Source organism: Dendropsophus ebraccatus, chromosome 15 (genome assembly GCF_027789765.1).
Source record: "Dendropsophus ebraccatus isolate aDenEbr1 chromosome 15, aDenEbr1.pat, whole genome shotgun sequence".
NCBI classification, from domain to species: domain Eukaryota; kingdom Metazoa; phylum Chordata; class Amphibia; order Anura; family Hylidae; genus Dendropsophus; species Dendropsophus ebraccatus.
This window is the reverse complement of record NC_091468.1, coordinates 34,988,200-35,008,418: the sequence shown is the minus strand read 5'-3', so window position 1 is coordinate 35,008,418 and position 20,219 is coordinate 34,988,200. Positions and strand designations below refer to the sequence as shown.

At 43.6% G+C, this 20,219-nt stretch overlaps 1 protein-coding gene across 3 annotated transcripts in view; it reads left to right on the top strand.

Moving 5' to 3' along the window:
• EDARADD (EDAR associated via death domain) overlaps nucleotides 1-20,219 on the top strand; it is a 41,345-nt gene that overhangs the window by 5,441 nt on the left and 15,685 nt on the right. For 2 of the 3 annotated variants that reach the window (XM_069955108.1, XM_069955109.1), the window contains exon 2: nucleotides 19,993-20,054. In XM_069955108.1, coding sequence (XP_069811209.1) covers nucleotides 19,993-20,054 — 62 coding nt within the window. The remainder of the gene's footprint in view (nucleotides 1-19,992; nucleotides 20,055-20,219) is intronic. The other variant, XM_069955110.1, reaches the window with a different exon arrangement.

Below are 20,219 nucleotides of genomic sequence, written 5' to 3'. Positions count from 1 at the left end.
GCGGCGCTAAGAAATTATTTACAGAATAACACACATTACAAAGTTATACAACTTTATAATGTATGTTATGTCTGTGAATCGCCCCCTTTCCTGTGTCCCCCCACCCCCCCACGTGTACCCGGAAGTGTTGGTGCATTATACATTACCTGAAGCTCTCCGATCGTCCCGAGTGCCGGCCGCCCTCTGCCGCGTCATCAGATCCTCAGCCGCGATTGGCTGAGCACACCTTTACCTTTATACTGTTTGAATGAAGACTAAATATTGATTTGTCCACATATGTTAAAAAATTACAAACTTTACATGCGGTTGTCCATATTTTGTCATGTGACTGGGCGTCTGAAAGCTTATTTTCCGCGTCATGTGAAAGGCTCCCAAACTTTATTTTCAGCAGAACAGTCCAAGCTTTAATGTTGACATTCAGTTACATTGGCTGATGTTTACCATCCCGCCTTCCATAGCAAGCAGCAGTAGAAAGCACAGTAAGATGCAGTCACTGGTGATTTCCATCTATAGTAAGCGTAAGTGTGTAACAACATAGCTGAAGGAATGTTGGAAGCCATGGTCCGCATTGTCTTTCGTTTGCTGTTATTTATTGTGGAAATGATGAGCGGATTGTGACTCCAGGAGAAATGTGTGGAGCAGGAATGCAGTTGTTTTCCTTGATCATTTGTTCTACATTCCGTCTGCTCACCTCACATTCACAAACCTTCTTTGTTTGGATTTACTTAAGAGCCATGTAGAGACTGGGATACACTGGATTCACATATAACAACCATACACATACTAGCCATAATAAATGCTTTTATTATGTAGCGCCAACTTATACCACGGCACTTTACATAGCCTATTGTCATGCAGATTGGCTAGTGACATTTTGACACTTTTGACCCCCACCAATTGCTAGAGTCAGGAAATGTGCATGGTTCAGCTTCACTCCCAGGCAAGAGCCAATCTTAAAGGGGTTATCCAGAGCTACAAAAACATGGTCACTTTTGCCCCACTCTTGTCTTCAGTTCAGGTGCGGTTTGCAATTATGCTCTATTTACTTCAATGGAACTGAGCTTCAAACCCCACCCAATCTGGAGACAAGAGCGTGGCCATGTTTTTGTAGCACTGGATAACCCCTTTAATAGACTTACTATAGAATGCAGCTCCTGCAATTAGACAGATGGAGCAATGAACCAGTGAAATGCTTAGTTACATATGTACTGCATATGAACATTTAATGCCCAAAAATAGTGCCAAAATACAGGTGTATTTTGAGACATAAAAAGCCAGAACAATAGGTTCCATACGTGTTACTATCTTTTTAGTCTCCTTACTGACCCCCTTTCTTTCTGACACCTTATAACTACCCATCAGAAGTAATGGATGTGCTCTTTTGCACTTTGTATAGCTGTTTGCAACCCCCATCATGCTCTGCTAATAAGTCACAAGTGGGGGTTGTAGTTTTGCAGCCTGTGGTTCGCTAGGTTTCAGAACTACAACCCCCATCATGCCTTGCTGACAGTTCACGATGGGAGTTGTAGTTTTGCAGCCTGTGGCTCTCCAAGCTGCAATTTTGCATCAGGGCCCATCAGCCTTTAGCTACATTGTTGGAAATACCCCTTTACCCCCTAAAGATGTGTTTCTAATTCTTAAAAAAGCTTTGTCATGCTAAAGGACATCATCGTTTTATTGTTTTAAAGGAGACAACTCCTTTAATCTGGTGGTATTAGTATAGTAGTATATAATACTTTTATATCTTAAACCTGTGCACTTGCATAGTGCAGCTATGCTTTTTTTTTCCTGTGTTTGTACAATACTACATATACTACACATTCTTTTAGGTCCCTGATAGTGGCAGTACGTTGTAAAGGACTGCCAGTTTCCTGAACAGCTGTTCAGTTCTGCCAGTCACTAGGAACTAGATGAAGACCTTGCAGAGGATTTTCTGATAACAGCTCTATTTTGGTAGAGGCAAAAAAAAAATGGAATTCCCCATGGAGACCACATATCCAAATGAGATAACATGAAATATATTCACTCCTACTAAATGGATAAATTGTTCAGTTCTGTACAATGAGAAAGTCTGGTTGTGCGGACGGAATGCGGGGGTCCCATGTGGAGCGCATCCCATTACATCCCTGTTCCATTATTGTCTTGGTGAATTATTATTAGTCTTTGGTCATTTTCATTCTTTATTATTTATTTTGCCACTATTATGATTTTTATGCATTATTCATTGCTGTGATTGCACTGATTTGTATGCACTTTTCTTCTTGCATTTTAGGCTGCTCTATTCGTTTACATTCAGGGTGTTTTGCTACATTTGTATAGGGATACTGCCCTGGGAATTGCAATACCAGGCATTCCTATGGAATCATATAGTCATATATTTTAAGTATTTGTATATTGTACAGTGTATTTATATTAAGTAGGACAGGTGTTTTGGTGTAATTCTACCTGTGTTTCAATAGTTTATTGGTGTGACAGGTTTGCCTATATTTCATACGTCTTTTTCTGACTATTTGTGTATGCTGGCACCAGAGTCGGACTGGCCCACAAGAAGATCTCCGGTGGGCCCCCAGCTTTAGAACCTGCAGTAACACTGACTTACATGTCGTTTCTTTCTGGTTCTTCATTGGTGGACCCCTAGGATAATTTCCTCTGGTGGGCCTCAGATACCCCAGACCAACACTGCCTGGCACTGTGCACCAAGATTTATACCTATTTCTGGAGCTGTGCATGTCCAATATATTCTTTTCTTAGATTGCAGTTTTGCACAATGGTGATGATAGCATCCTGATCCCACTTTTTACTAGTCTTTAATGCCACCCATTGTTCCAAATAAAAGTCTACTTCTGATCGATAGAAAATTTTAAATTGAAAATTCATCAGAGGATAAAACAAAACAAGGGGGCTCCAGGCCTTGCTGTGCGGTGCATGCAGGATCGGGATGTGGCATTACATACCTGCTTAACAAATCATTGGCTACATCGGTGTCCTGCCTCATCCACTGATTGGCTAAGCCTGCCCATGACTTCATGTTCCCAAATCTGGACGCACTGCACATGCACAGCAGGGACCTGAGCACCATAATACCAGCAGCAGAAGTGGGGAAGGTAAGTGTGTTCTTTTTCGTAATTACTTCCTCCTCCTTGAGTATATATATATGTATCATGTTTACAGCTAGATGTTAGAAGAAAAAAAACGGACAGTGCAACAGTGCGCCATAGGCCATAGGGTAAATCTGGACATATACCATGTTAAGTTAACAAAGGGTCCAAAGGACAAAAAAAGGATGGTTTGTGGCTTTAGGAGATCCACCTGCTCACACCTTTTATAGGTGATATGTTCTACTGATGCTCATTCAGCCACAGCTTCTGTATTATTAGATGAACTAGGCAGTATTTAGTGTGTGTGTGTGTGTGGGGGGGGGGGTTATGCCTGAGCAGTCTATAGCAGGGATGGGGAACCTTCAGCCCCCCATCTGATGCAAAACTACAATTACCATCATGCCTGGACAGCCAAATTTTTGGCTTTAGCTGTCCAGGCATGATGGGAATTGTAGTTTTGCAACAGCTGGAGGGCCGAAGGTTCCCCATCCCTGGTCTATAGCAACATCCATGAATATTATAATAAACTCATTCACTGCCCTAGACCACCAAAGATTTTCTTAAAAACCCAGCACTACCCCAGATTACCAGTCGTTGAAAGGTTAACTGTATAATAGGGTTACTGCCTTGTAGATCTCACGGAAGGGATTTTTTCTTGCAGATCCCTTCCTTATCAGCCAGAGTCAGCTGCAAAAGACCAGTTATGGAGATAGATATACATTTTGGATATGCTGGTGGAAGGGGGCCCACCGATTGCTCTTGCACAAGGGCCCTTGTCTGCTCAGCCAGGCTATGAATAACTTAGCAAATATTCCTTATTATAGAGAGCACAACCCATTGCCTTGTAGCTATACATATATTTCCTGCTGGATGACATGCAATACTAATTTTCTTTTACTACTCCTCTAGGAATGGTGTTCTTTTATACTTCTCTTTCTTTTATAACACCCTGAAGCTGCATATTTATCCTGCAAATTAAAATATAGGCTTTTCCTACTTGTCAGCAATGATTGTGTCATTTTTCATTTTTGACACCTACAATTATATTGTAATTTTTATGTATTCTTTATATTGTAGTTATAGAATAAATACTATATGTTGAAGTTAAACATGGGCTTTGGTATTATAGATACTCTTACATTCTGAAAAGTGGGAAGTCTATTATTGATATGGTACTTTAATATACTTGTTCTCTAAAATGTCTACAGGTCTACAGGTAGATTTGTCTGTACAGGTCTACTGAGAGGTAACCACAAGTATAGTCTAATAATATTCAACAAAAAGCTATATGAACTAATGTAGTTGATGTAATTGGTTACCAGATCTTTAAAGGGGTTGGCTACTTTATAGTAAAATGGTTCAGTGTGCAGTATTAGTAAGTGTACTAACTGTATACAGGGCCGCCGATAGGGCAGTACAAGTGGTACTGCCGTATGGGGCCCGGACCCTAAGAGACATGGGGGGGGCCCGCCGGCCGCCGCCCCCCGTCCGCTACGCTAGGGGGGCCCGCACGGCCCCCCTTGCCACTTGTCTCTGAGCATCCCGAGAAACTGCGGCTGCGCAGCTTCTCGGGATGCACTGATCGCTTCCATGTTCCGCCCGCACAGTGAGCGGGCGGAACATTAAAGCGATCAGAATACAGGAGCAGGACCTGTCAGCGTCCTCCTTCTGTATTCCCTCCCATAGGCTGCCGGAACTTCATACCAGCAGCCTATGGGAGGCCGGGACGGCGTGATCATGTGACGTCATCACGCCTGCCGGAAGAGGAGGAAGAACTGCTGCCTGCAGCCACAGCGCGGATTAGGTGAGTAGGATGTTTGTTTTTTTAGGGGCACCTCTGGGGGCATTATTAGTATATGTGGGCACCTCTGGGGGCATTATTAGTGTATGGGGCATCTCTGGGGGCATTATTAGTGTATGGGGCATCTCTGGGGGCATTATTAGTGTATGGGGCATCTCTGGGGGCATTATTAGTATATGGGGGCACCTCTGGGGGCATTATTAGTGTATGGGGGCACCTCTGGGGGCACCTCTGGGGGCATTATTAGTGTATGGGGGCACCTCTGGGGGCATTATTAGTGTATGGGGGCACCTCTGGGGGCATTATTAGTGTATGGGGGCACCTCTGGGGGCATTATTAGTGTATGGGGCATCTCTGGGGGCATTATTAGTATATGGGGGCACCTCTGGGGGCATTATTAGTGTATGGGGGCACCTCTGGGGGCACCTCTGGGGGCATTATTAGTGTATGGGGGCACCTCTGGGGGCATTATTAGTGTATGGGGGCACCTCTGGGGGCATTATTAGTGTATGAGGGCACCTCTGGGGGCATTATTAGCTCATGGGGGGCACCTCTGGGGGCATTATTAGCTCATGGGGGGCACCTCTGGGGGCATTATTAGTATATGGGGGCACATCTGGGGGCATTATTAGTGTATGGGGGCACCTCTGGGGGCATTATTAGTGTATGAGGGCACCTCTGGGGGCATTATTAGTATATGGGGGCACCTCTGGGGGCATTATTAGCTCATGGGGGGCACCTCTGGGGGCATTATTAGTATATGGGGGCACCTCTGGGGGCATTATTAGTATATGGGGGCACCTCTGGGGGCATTATTAGTAAATGGGGGCACCTCTGGGGGCATTATTAGCTCATGGGGGCACCTCTGGGGGCATTATTAGTATATGTGGGCACCTCTGGGGGCATTATTAGTGTATGGGGCACCTCTGGGGGCATTATTAGTATATGGGGGCACCTCTGGGGGCATTATTAGTGTATGGGGGCACCTCTGGGGGCATTATTAGCTCATGGGGGGCACCTCTGGGGGCATTATTAGTATATGGGGGCACCTCTGGGGGCATTATTAGTATATGGGGGCACCTCTGGGGGCATTATTAGTAAATGGGGGCACCTCTGGGGGCATTATTAGCTCATGGGGGCACCTCTGGGGGCATTATTAGTATATGTGGGCACCTCTGGGGGCATTATTAGTGTATGGGGCACCTCTGGGGGCATTATTAGTATATGGGGGGACCTCTGGGGGCATTATTAGTGTATGGGGGCACCTCTGGGGGCATTATTAGTTCATGGGGGCACCTCTGGGGGCATTATTAGTATATGGGGGCACCTCTGGGGGCATTATTAGTATATGGGGGCCTGTAGGTGACATCTACATTATCTGTACTCAGAGGGATATCACTGTGTTATCTGTGCTGTTACATAGGACTGCAGGTGACATCTACTACATGATCTATACTCAGAGATATCACTGTGTTATCTGTGCTGTTACATAGGACTGCAGGTGAAATCTACTACATTATCTGTACTCAGAGATACCACTGTGTTATGTGGTGTTACATAGGACTGCAGATGATATCAGGTGATTTCTCCAGGTTGCAGAAGTTCAAACTTCATCGTGCCCTGCTGACAGTTTATTATGGGAGTTGTAGTTTTGCAGCATGTGGCTCTTCAGGTTGCAGCACTACAACCCCCATCATTTCCAACTGGCAATTTATGATGAGAGTTGTAGTTTTTCAGCTGGAGAGTCAAAGATTGGAATACAATAATTAGACAATGACACAGTACAGTCCATTAATTATAGGGGGCAGTAGTGCAGTACATGAGGTGGAGGCAGTGACAGTGCATTAGAACATGGTGGCACATTAGAGTAATTGGATATAACGTTAGATATGACTTTGCCTGGTCGGGTGAGATGGGGGGGGCCCCAAGCTAACATTTTGCACCAGGGCCCATCAGCCTTTAGCTACACCCCTGGGTACAGCTGTCAGGGGCCCGAGCTCAAACAAGGATCCAGGGGGGCCTGGCCATCCAGCCTCCCTGCATACAGGCTCCTGACAGCTGTACCGCACAGGCAGGAAGCAGTAGAGACACAGGGCCCCCTCCCCCGCCCCTCACTACCTCTTCCTGCTTTCACTTGTGCTGGGATGTCGGAGAAGGAGGGGGAGGGGCGGGGAGCCGCTGAGTGAGGAGAGGGACTGCAGCACCTGGGACCTGGAGCTTCCCTGGTCAGAGTAAGTGTGTGTCTGTGTGTTTATATATACATGTGTGCTGGTGTCTGTTTGTTTATATATACATGTGTGCTGGTGTCTGTGTGTTTATATATACATGTGTACTGGTGTCTGTATACATGTGTGCTGGTGTCTGTATGTGTATATACATGTGTGCTGGTGTCTGTATGTGTGTATACATGTGTGCTGGTGTCTATATGTGTGTATACATGTGTGCTGGTGTCTGTATACATGTGTGCTGGTGTCTGTATTCATGTGTGCTGGTGTCTGTATACATGTGTGCTGGTGTCTGTATGTGTGTATACATGTGTGCTGGTGTCTGTATACATGTGTGCTGGTGTCTGTATGTCTGTATACATGTGTGCTGGTGTCTGTATACATGTGTGCTGGTGTCTGTATACATGTGTGCTGGTGTCTGTGTGTGAGATCAATTCTAGAGAACTGGCTCATATACCCCATTTTCCCCAGTGGCTTAAAATGTAACCTCTGTTATACAGTTATAAAATTGTAGAAACTAAATGTGAACAAGGTGCAATTCAAATAGACACTTACTTGTATAGCTGTCTCTTGTGCTCTGTATGCAGTGCATTATATTCACCCTTGCAACGTACAATTTATAGCGTGTCTACAAGCCCAGCGGGGCTCATTATGATGGAGACTAAAACAAGAGTGGGGTAGGGGTTCCCCTGTATTCAGAATGCTGTTGAGTGCTAGGCAATGCCCCGTCTGGGATTATTGAATTTTGAGGGTCTATGCAGAGCAGGATAAAGACACCTCTGCTGCACAAACAGGATCTCCTAGAAAGCGTTTTCACCGCCATGTATTCGCTATCACTGGCTTGGGTGAGCTAAACTAGTCTGCCTGGGGGGGGGGGGGGATGATTTGTATATGCTCACTAACATGGAACAGCCTCATTATATTAGCCTTATCAACATATTCTATGTTAGTAAGCTTACCGGGGGGGATATTGGTGAACATATACAAATCAAACAGCCCCCCAGACCCTCGAAATTCAATAACCCCAAACGGGGCATTGCCTAGCACTCAACAGCATTCTGAATACAGGGGAACCCCTACCCCATGCAGGAATACTTGTATAAGTTTTAGTCTCCATCATAATGAGCCCCGCTGGGCTTGTAGACACGCTATAAATTGTACGTTGCAAGGCTGAATATAATACACTGCATACAGAGCACAAGAGACAGCTATACAAGTAAGTGTCTGTATGGTGACATTTAAATTGCACCTTGTTCCCATTTAGTTTCTACAATTTTATAACTGTATAACAGGTTACATTTTCATAGATAAAAAGATTTGCATCAAGCGCAACTACAATAAAACTCATGAGGTGATCATAACTCACTTGATATCTTTTCCGTCTGTTTATTCCTGGTGGTAAGGTGATTGTAGTCCTTCCAATTTGGGATTCCAACGGGGTGAGTATAGTCCGCGCTGGGAGTGCGCCCCGGCCGGTGGTGTGTCCTCAACCAGCTAGTTAGTGTTCCGGTATGGGTTTACTGTGACGTCACAGAGTTTGTTACGGAGCAAGGTGAGGACCAAAAACTTTCTCCTACTAGTTTCAGCGTTACCAACGCCTTCCTCAGGGATAGTGAATAGCTCCCCTCCTACTCCTTTTACGTACTCGGAACAGCCTTGCTGGGGAAAATGGGGTATATGAGCCAGTTCTCTAGAATTGATCTGAACCAAATTATACCTCCCAGCAAGGCGTGGGTCGAACACACATTTTTTTTTTATTAATGTGGGGGGGCCCAGACACTTTGGTTGTATGGGGCCCCGAAATTCCTGATGGCGGCCCTGACTGTATATACTGACAGCAGCTCCCTACGTGTCCTATAGAACTAAGACTCCCCTCCTCCAGGCTGTGCTGTCCTTCTCTGTGGTGAGTCTGTCCATAAGATGGCTGACATGGACAAGCATGTGACCATGTCCTGCCCCCCCAGTGTCCACCACTAAGCCTGTATATGCCTATGGAGGACACTGAAGGGCGGAGCATAGTCACATGCTCCTCCGTGGTGGCCATCTTATGGACAAACTCGTCAAAAAAGCAGGGCAGCACAGCCTGGAGGAGGGGAGTCTGATTTTAGCTCTATGAGGTACACAGGGAGCTGCTGTCAGTAAGTAATGTGAATACACTTACTTATACTACAAACAAGAAAATTTGACTATAAAGTGGCCAACCCCTTTAACCATGGGCAAAATAAATGAACCTACTACCCAGGGGCAATTATTATCCAAACAGGCCGACAATTGCTTTGTGTAATAGGCACAGTGAGCAGCTGATTGCATGATTTTAACCTGTTAAAAAATAATTTAGTTTATTGGCTGCACATTACCCTGTATTGTAGATGATGTGTGGCCAACAAATAATACAAGTAAAGATTCATAGATTATTTGGACATTGCCTGCCCAATTACCAAGCTGTGTTATAGGCTTGTTAAATGAGCGCTCACATCAGGCAGAAGTATATTTGTGCTACAGTAGCCTATTTGGGCGCTAGCCTGTGTAACATTCAACTTGTATAGCTATACCTATCCATGCTCCCGATGTTCTTCGACCTTCTTCCCATTCTGGTCTCTGAAGTGACAGGCTGGCCAGGCAATCACTGGCCGAGATGGGACAGAGCCGCGGCCAGTTATTGGCCTGTCACTTAAGAGCCTGTCACTTAAGAGACCGTCTAAGTCCCAGAGGCAGCCGCGGGCAGAAGCTAGAAGACCACAGGAACGTGGACAGAGAATGTGTAACATTTATTATTTTACACTAAAAGCAAGGGCTGCATGGACATCACTAACGGGATATATATATTTATACAGCCATTGCTGCACAATTAGTGAGCTGTGTAATAGGCTTGGTAAGCGAGCGCCGATCTAGCAGATCAGCGCTTGCTTATCCAGAATATTGGGCCATGTAATATGGCCTTTAGACAGAGTTCAGACTGGTAGACAAAATGTACACTTAATCATGGCCAAAAGCGCAGTCTCGGACATACTTTAAAGGCTGAGGACTGCACTGAGGTCTGAACAGACGTGGACATAACACACTGGTTGCGTTTTCTTGCCTTGGTAAGTACTGACCACTGAATACTGTGAACACCCCACAATATCTGCTGTTTCGGAGAGGCAATGACCCAGTTTGGCTCCTGTCAGTCTCTAAGCTTGTCCAATTTTTATGCTTCTAACACAACCACTTCAAGTGCCTATTCACCTGCTGTCTTACAGTTTACTTGTTAGTAGTTTTAATGTCATGACTGATAAGTGTATTTATGTAATTAAAGGGTTAAGTTACTGCAGTATGTTTATTTATCACAGGAACATGTGGAACATGTGTCTTCCTTGATAAGAGGCTGCAAGCTCCCTGACTTCTACACATGTGGCTTCTTGGTAAACTAGAACTGATAGTAATATGCAGTCATACCATACATACAGTATATACATACAAACATAGTGTATTATAATATTATATTGCCAGTAGAAACAGTATAATAGGATCACAAAATGCAGAACACAGAGTCAGTCTTGATCCTGGGACTTAGAAATAGGTATTTTTCAGTGATACTTTATATACACATCAATATAAATTATACTGATTAGATTTGGAATTACATTAGCTTTTTTGGTCCTTGGCTCTTTTTAAATTAATTTTTATTTTTTTGAACTGTAACTGTACTTTTTTTTAAGAAAACCTTTGACATATTACAGAGATGGGTCAGAAGTCGTTCTATAGTAAAACTGACATGTTATATATGTTCCTCAAGTCGGTATGATTACAACGATATGTAATTTATATGACTTTTATTTCATCTGACAGCTTTAAAAAAATTAAATCCTTTTAGGCTATGTTCACACTGCCTATTTTTCTGGCCGTAGTGCGAACCGCGAATATACGCACGTAGTTTTGAGGTTGATACGTTCGCTTGAAAGTATACGATATACGCCCGCACAATGCACACTACGTATGAGCTTACGGCCGGATCGTATACGGCGCCGTGAAAAATGAACACGACCATTGTTTGAGGACGGAAATGTTGAAACTCACGGCCGTGGATTTCCATGCGGTCCCGTACGAAGTACTTATTTCAGCCAAATTGAACTTGATTTTTCGATCCAAAAGGTTCTGTGTGTTTTATTGGGTCATTAAGTAAATGACCTGTTTCAGATCGCTTTGAATCAAGCTAGGAAGCATAACTGTACTACGGGCGTATGTTTGCGGTTCGTACGCATCCGGCCACATGTCTATTTTCCCACGCCCGTAGTTTCAGCCGCACATGTACGGCGGCGTATGAAATGCGTCCGGACTCATACGCAGTGTGAACATAGCCTTAAGCTAAGTGTGTTTAAAATTGCTCTATTCCCAGCCTTGTAACGCTTTTACCTTTTTGTCTATGGGGCTGTGTGAGGTGTTATGTTTTGCGCCAGGATCTGTACTTTCTATCGTTTCCTTACTTGCATATATGCAACTTTGTGATCTTTGGGATTGGATGCATCAAAAAATTTGCAATTTTGCACTTTGGCAGGTTTTTGCACTTACGCCATTTACCGTGCCAGATCAGAAATGTGATAATTTAATAATTCAGGCAATTAGGCATTCCGCGATATCAAATATCTTTGTTTATATATTTATTTATTTTTATTTATAAGGGTACAAACACACACACCATATACGCAGCAGATACGCAGCAGATACGCAGCAGATTTGATGCTGTGTTCAGTTATTTAGATCTAATCTGCTGCGTATCTGCTGCATATCGCAGCAGAAAATACGCTGCATATATGGTGTGTGTGTTTGTACCCTAAAATGGGAAAAGGGGGGTGATTCAAACTTATTAGGGGAGGGATTTTTTTTATTAATAAAAACACTTTTTTTTTACATTATACTTTAACATTTAGTCCCCCTGGGGGACTTTCAGTATTACTGCGGTGATCTCCCATAGAGATCACTGCAGTATACTTAATACAGCAAGGATCGATCAGATCATTGCTGTATTAGTCTGGTCTGTAGCAGACCTAATAGATGGATTGCCAAGCCGGGATCAGCGTCACTGCGACGCTGAGCCCCAGCCCGGTAAGCAAAAGGGATCTCCCCTCTGTGATCGCATCGCAGGGGGGAGATCTACCCACTAGACACCAGGGAAAGGGGCAGATCATACATTTAAATGCAGCTGTCAGTTTTGACAGCTGCATTTAAATGTATGATTAGCAGGCGCGGCGATTGCTCTGAACCCCCCCTCCCGCATCAGGACGTAAATGTACTTAATGATGTGGGAAGGGGTTAAAGTGTCGCTGTCATTATACATTTCAAAATCTAAATCAGCAGATGTGATAAAAAGCAAGTTTGCAATATACAGTAGTGTTGAGCCGAGCTGGATGCCATCATAGGGCTGTCAGGAAAACATGGACAAAGCCTATGGCCTATGGCTGTATTCATGTTTTCCAGGTCTCCCTAGGGCAGTATTCAGCCCGAATAGTTTGACAGGTCAGCTCAACAACACTACTTCAGAGGTGAAACAAGACCTTTGTGACCGTATGGTTTGTAGCCAGTGAGTCACGTTGAGTGTAACCAATGACTAGCAGTCTCCCTATGATCCACAGTGTCATGCACCCCATTGCTAGTTATAGACACAATGTGCTAACATGTTTCTCATGATATTTTTAAAAAGATAATTTTTGCACCTTTTTCAAAATGTAAAATGATTGACGCCATCTAGTTTATGAACCTAAATACTGTTACAGCTAGGGACCTTTGAAGCAGAGGGAGGCTGGGGACCAGGGAGGGCTGGTGTTATGTTTCCCATTGTCAGCAGTGATAATGCATTGGTTATCAGCACGGTACGCTGTCTGCTGCCTCAGTCCTGTTTAGATAACTCCAAATGAACTTCAGACAAACTTCGACTACCGGTTAAAGTTTGCAACACCCAGGCCTATTATACTCTGGATTTCTTGCCAAATGTGAAGAGCAAGTAGAAACCATAATTCAATTCATGTTTCAACAAATACAGGATTAACATGCGTGTCTGCCATGCAGCTCAAGTCTCTACACGTAATATTTATTTGATGTGGAAGTCTCATGTCAGCAGACACTTCCAGGTTTCCATATTTTTTTTTTAGATATGGTATATAGAAATTAAAGCGCTAATGTAAAATAGTAATTGGCTGCAAATACTTTATATCTCTTATTCCATTTCTGAAGAAGTATGTTGGGGGTGGGTGGGGGGGGAATAACCTGGAGTCCTCCCTAGATCATCAGAACGGATGGCCTCACTTCTCTTTCTCTCGCTGGCTTTTCCATAGTGGCACTGCAGCTCACACCCATTAAAGGGCCCAATTACACCAAAAGATGTCTGACAGATTATCTGACAATTTTTTTCAGCCAAAGTCAGGAACGGACTATTAACAGAGAACAGGTCGCAAAAATAAGACTGAGATTTATCCTCTTTTCACAGATTCCTGGCTTTGGCTGAAAAAATCTGTAAGATAATCTGTCAGACATCTTTTGGTGTAATAGGGCCTTAAGGGTTCTATTCCACGTGCCGATGGGGGCCCGATCAATATTGTAAACGAGCGCTGGTCAGTTAGATTGGCGCTCATTTACTGGGCCTATACCACAGCCGATAATCGTTTAACAAGGGCTGCAGGGACATCGTTACCAATGTCCTTGCAGCCCGTGGCGGTCCTGGCCAGTGATTGGCTGAGCGGTCTGAGCTGCTGCTGCCCGCGGGACTCGGAGGAAGAAGGAGCGCAGGAGTGGCCCTGCAACATGCTAGGTAAAGCATGGTTCTTTTGAAATCATCAGGCACCTAAAATCATCAAGCACCGACTGTGCATCGCTGCTTGATGATTTTAGGTTTGAGCCTAAATAAACGATCGGCTGATCGTTGTCTCTATTCCACAGTGATAATCGGTCGAATTGGGCTGATTTGGCCAATTATTGTTCCATGGAATAGGCCCTTAAACCCCCTATTTACACAGGGGGTTGTGGCGAGCAAGCGAGGTCAGCACTTACTTGATCCTCGTTTCCTGCCCACTGCCGGCGCTATTACACGAATCAACACCGGGGGTTGGGCTGCCCGGGCTATTGATAGAGCGTCCAGGCAGCCTATAAAAGATAACGTCTGCTGCTGCCACTCCTGTTACATGGAGTGATGGCATATCGTTGAGCTTTTAACATGTTGAAAGACAACGATCAGCCGACACTGTGAATGTTGTCTTCTATTACACAAGACGATTATCGTCAGTAGCGGCCGATATTGGCCGAATAAAGCCAATAATTGTTGTGTGTAAAAGGGCCTTAAGTAAAGAGGGAACCACAGAGCTCATTGAGATCAAAGTCAGTTGTGCGCCCCTAGGATCCTTGCAGATAACACATAGATGGCCTAATATAAGCTGCTGTTGGCAGTGGTTAAGAACAACTGTGAAAAAGGATAGAGCCGGTATACATGCTGCAGTGGAAACCCATGGCCATCTGTAAAAAATAATCTATATGTATCCTATTGTTTCTAATCATTTCCACTTTGCATTGTTTCACTATGTGTTACCCTTGTGATGAACAAAAAGTTTCATGTAGTTGACTGATAAGTTCCTTAGATTTCAATCCAGTCAAGTATATGTGAATATTATATGCATTAACTCATTCTAACTGTCAATATAAGCTTTTGTTACTCATAATATGATTGCAATTATATTTCTGTATGTGATAAAAACATCTGACAAACACACATAAAAAACCAGGGGGCAGCAGATCATGTGAAAATATAATGTTTGTGTCATTCTCAAAACTTTTGGCCATGACTGTATACTCCCAGTGACTCCATTGTGCTGACCTGCAGTAATTCCATACAGTCTTTTGCACACAGGTCAGCTATGTGGCGTGCATGAGTCACTACTTTAAAGAGACTTGTCATTAGGTTTATACTGCCCTATCTAAGTGTAGCATAAACTAGTGACAGAGAAGCTAAACACAATGATGTGTTATTTACATTGTTCTGTGCAGCTGATTCAGAGATATCCTCTTGAATAGGACTCTCACTGTACACTTGTCCTCTCCATTATGTGTGTGTTCAGTAGTCCTGGGTATTCATGAGCACCAGCTTTCTCTGCCCACCAGCTGCAGATTTGCAGTTGTCTATCTATACAGTGTATATATACTGTATATAGGCACACAGCTGTCAATAAGTGACCGGAGGGTTGAGGGAGTGGTGCAGTATGAAGCCCATTCTCCTGTATATCAGAAGAATGGCTGAACAGGATAATGAAAGGAATACACTGTTCTGGTCAGCATTTCTGTCACTAGTTTATGCTGCCCTCTTTTAAGGCAGCATAAACCTAGTGACAAATTCCCTTCCTTGTAGATGCACCCTGAAATGTAACGCAACCACCAGGATTTGGTATTCTTAACACAATCAGTAAAATAATCCATTTTATATAAATAGATACCTTTTTAACAACAGCCATTGTTTTTGCTTCTTAAAATAAATCCTTAAAATAAACTAGCTACTTTCTCCCTCGGGGACTTTACAATTGTACTTCTTAAGCACTCCTTAGTCTGGTTGAGCAAAAATCAGTTGCAATTAAAATGTGGTCTAGAGTATGCTATGTTCAGCATGTCCTCAAAGGCATATGGGAAATTATATGGGTTTTTCTGACTGGTAGATGAGATAGCCTGTGTGTTGGGGTGCCAAAAAGGCACAGTTATACAAGGCAAGAGGTTGCTTCAAAGCTTTGTATCCGGCTTTCTTCGGGTGGTCCTACTGGTTGGCTGAGCGGGACTTCCAGACTTCGGCAGCTGCCGAAGCAGGCGGGCATACGGACCCTTTAATGTATGCACCAGGCTGCAGGGGGTTAAGGGGGCTGCCTTTTACATACTCGCAGCGGGATGACTTTTTTACATTATGTTTGAACCCACTCTAATGGGGTATTCTGGTCAGGTAAAATGTTGAATAATCCCTCCTAGAAGCTAACAGTTTGTTCCATACTTGTTATTTTCTTTTCAGTCTCCTTCCCCAGTTTCAAACCTGCTGCTTTTTGTTGAAGACACAGAAAACTGTGTGTGAGCCGTTCACTCTGACTCCTCTCTGAACCACATCCTTCCCCTTCTATTCCGAGACAGCTCATGTAAACAGTGTCCCTGGCCGGCTGTCTCTGCACTCCGTAATGCTGGGAGTGAGATCATCAGCAACTTGACCTCAGATTAACCTTTTTTGGCATTACAGAGTACAGAGACAGCAAGCCAGCCAGGGACGCTGTTTACATGAGCCATCTTGGAAAGAAGGGGGGAGCAGGAGGATCAGAGTGGACGGAGTGAACAGCTGACACACAGTTTTCTGTGTCTTTAGCAAACTCATGATGTATTTTATCTGACCGGAATACCCCCTTGAATTCCCTGATCAATAGTGTACATGACATTTAAAAGGAGCACTAACAACAATGTACTCTTTTAGCCATGACATATATTGTATATGTAGTTATTACCCAAAATACAGGACATCTCAAGGGCAGGATGTTTTCCTAACTACAATATAAAGAAACAATTCTGATGATTCATTTCACTGCTAAATATATATTTCATATACAAGAAAATCTTGTCTTTGGTTATGACATTTGTATGACTCTGTTTTACTTAAGGTACTAATAAATGTCAAAATGTTAACTATAAAACTTAGTTTGATGCCTTATGAACTAGAGTAAGTTAAATAAAACTTTCATCATACAGTAAGGTGTGGTGGAAATATGTGGTGTGGTACTTAGCAGGGTCATATGTGGTGCTGGTTTTCCACAATGGAGACAAATCTGCTATTGACAACAGGGAATGTGTCACTATATGGGAGACACGTGTCCAGCAACACTTCAGGAGTGGGTGACAGACCTGAAGGTTCTATGCCTGGAGGAGAGTTTAAGGGGTTATCCAGTGCTACAAAAACATGGCCACTTTTCCCCCTACTGTTGTCTCCAGTTCAGGTGCGGTTTGCAATTAGGCTCCATTTACTTCAATGGAACTGAGTTTCAAAACCCCACCCAAACTGGAGACAACAGTAGGGGGAAAGTGGCCATGTTTTTGTAGAGCTGGATAACCCCTTTAAGACTTATTTTTAGACTGTGACACCGAGAACAGCAGGATAGAAGCACATGGAAACAGTCAAGTTGAGGCTTTTTACCGAAACTTACAATAAACACAAGAAATGAAAAAGGTTGCTCTTTCCCAGTAGGTAGACACTTTTCTTAAACACTAAGGCCCTATGCACATGGCCGTGAAATTTATCCTGATTTGTTATCAGGAAATCAGGATAAATTTCCGGACCATGTGCATAGGGCCTTAGTGTTTAAGAAAAGTGTCTACCTACTGGGGAAGAGCAACTGTTTTCATTTCTCGTGTTGATGCTAAGTTTTGTAAAAAGCCTCAACTTGACTGTTTCCATGTGCCTCTATCCTGCAGTCCTGGACGATTCAATATTTTTCCTGAAGGATGTCCATTCCAGAAAATGGGACCGGAAAATATACATCCAGTCCTATTTTTGTTTAGAATTCTGGCATGGATAACCCCATAGTCTTTGACCCCCCCCCCCCCATGTCCATAGTCTATGGGAGTATCCAGAATTCTGCACTGCTCTAGATCCTTATTCAGAAACTAGACAGATTTGTGGATGCATTGCTGGGTGATGAGTAGGCTTGGCCTGGCCGAACAGGCAGCATTCACAACAATTCCCAAGTTAGGTCCTTGACCAGGGACAGTCTGGGCTTGTTTCTCCTGGAATCCTTTCTTCGCAAGTTTAATTCTCACCATGAGAAACACTTCAGCTCCGTGGGTGATTCAGCATGACTGGTGCAGGGGATCACAACAGGGGATGCATGCAACCAGATGTGGCACTAGGACTACCCTTAAGAACCCAACTATTTAATGCTCTCACATTATCGCAACCTTTTTCACTCTAAATAGGCTCACCTTCAGAATGTATGTTTTACCTTCCCCTGGGAAAGGGCATAAAAAGTTAGATCTCTTCCAGGCCAGGGGTCCCTTTGGCCAGGTAGGGGCACATTCTGGGAGGAATTTGCCCTGCACAATGGCAACAGCTGTGTCCAGAGTTGGCTGCAATCTGGAGCATACATCCGGCCTCCCGTAAGTGTCGATGCCAAAACATGCGCCGGGGCGTTTTACGGCGCGCGGACCTTGATCGGCCCAGGTGTAATGTGTTTTCATTAACTGACTGGTGTCCGACACTGCCAGTCAGCTTTGCATAGAGGTCTAGGGCTGGGACTCTAGCCTCCATAAATATCCTCCCCTGTGTATCCTTCCTTGCCTGCGATGGAGCCTCCTTGTGAAAGTAACTAAGCTAGCGTTTATTCTGATTGCATTCCTTGGTTTCCTGATGCAGGTTTTGCTTTCACGACTTCCCCCTTGGCCTCGATTTAGTGTTTTCTGGTAGTAAATGTGATCAGTTGGCCTCTGTCACATTAAGTTTTACTTCATTTTTTTGCCTTACGTTCTATTATTTTCAACTCTGCATAGAGCAATAGGTGAACAGAATATATAGAATGTGTTTGAGGAGAACCATTTTGTTGCACTTACTAAGTAAGTCCTAACCATAGACATGTCTATCAACATGTCCTTTTCTGACATGTCCATCAAACCTGTCATTTACGGCAGTTTCAGTAGAATGTAATAGCTTAAGGCCAGTTTCATAAGCTTAGGGGGTCAGGCAACAATGCGTGGTGCTTAGTCAGGCTCGGACTGGCCCACAGGGAAGCAGGGGAATCCCCTGGTAGGCCCTACCCTTTGGTGGGCCCCTAAGCTGGAGGTGGACCTTCCAATTTAGCAGCTCCAGGATGACATTTAATCCATCAGCACTGCTGCACACGGCTGCCAACTGGTCATTCGCTGCCTCTTTATAGTAACCTAGGGTTTTATCTTATATACAGGCAGGGAGTGACCGGGGTGACAAGCAGTGATCTAGCACCCCTGGTCACATACACAGCTCTGTGCAAAGTCGCTATAGTAATGTGAAAGTTTGTGCGCTGGTTATATCTGGTGTATACATGTGGTCCCCTAAAATCAAATTCTCTGATGAGCCCAAGGTACCCCAGCCCACCACTGTGCTTAGTAGTAGGGTTAATTCTCTGGTGACTATACTGATGACCTTGCCACAACCAGAATATACACCTTATACATCCAGGAAATGAATAGGTCGACATTTCAGCCCGGTTCAATGCCTTAAAATTAAAATAAAGAATTAAGTGTACACATTTATTTTTCCATGTGACTAATAATATAAAAAAAATGTATTAAAAAAATATTTCTATGAAGTGTTACTCACATAGGTGAATATAATATGTGTACACTAAGTTTATTTTTCCTTTTAGGGGCATGAACAAAGTCTCAGACAGAATGAAAAATCGCTCAGATATCAAATTACAGAAAAATACCTGTGGTCAAGTCAATATAAGTGATCTATGCATTTCTTAGAAATTAATCTAAGTTCCTCTGTCTTGATTCTATAATATCCTGTAAGACTTGATGATATCATTTAGTCCAACTGTAAAGGTACAAATTGCTTAGTAAAACTTGATCCTAAATACCTGAGCTGATCTGGATGGTTGAAGCTAGGTCAGCAGCTTGTATACATAAATGATTGTGGGTTTCCTTGCACACGTGATGAAAATGATGCCGTTAATTGCCATTGGATTGATTCCTTTATGGGTGCAGAAATGACATGGAAAAGTACTTGCTGTATTATTGACCTTGTAAATTGCTTAAGGATTACTCCTGCTGTAGAGAATTACAACTAACCAAGTTACTGTGAATGAATCTGACATGTCGGCCAACACCATTTCTGTCTATTAATGTGACATTGTTTTCTTAGCAGATCATGAGGCTCAACAACCAGTTGAGGACACTGAGCCCAGCACACTACTGTTTGAAACAGTAAGTAGACTCTTAAAGGGATTCTTTCTAGTCAGGCACTGGCATTTTATGGTGTCCTTCTGTGCATTGGATCAAGTATATACTTTGAAGTCCTCATATGTTCTTCTTAGCAGTTTTGTAATAAAATACAGCATATTGGGGGTATTTATAAAGTGTTATATTGGA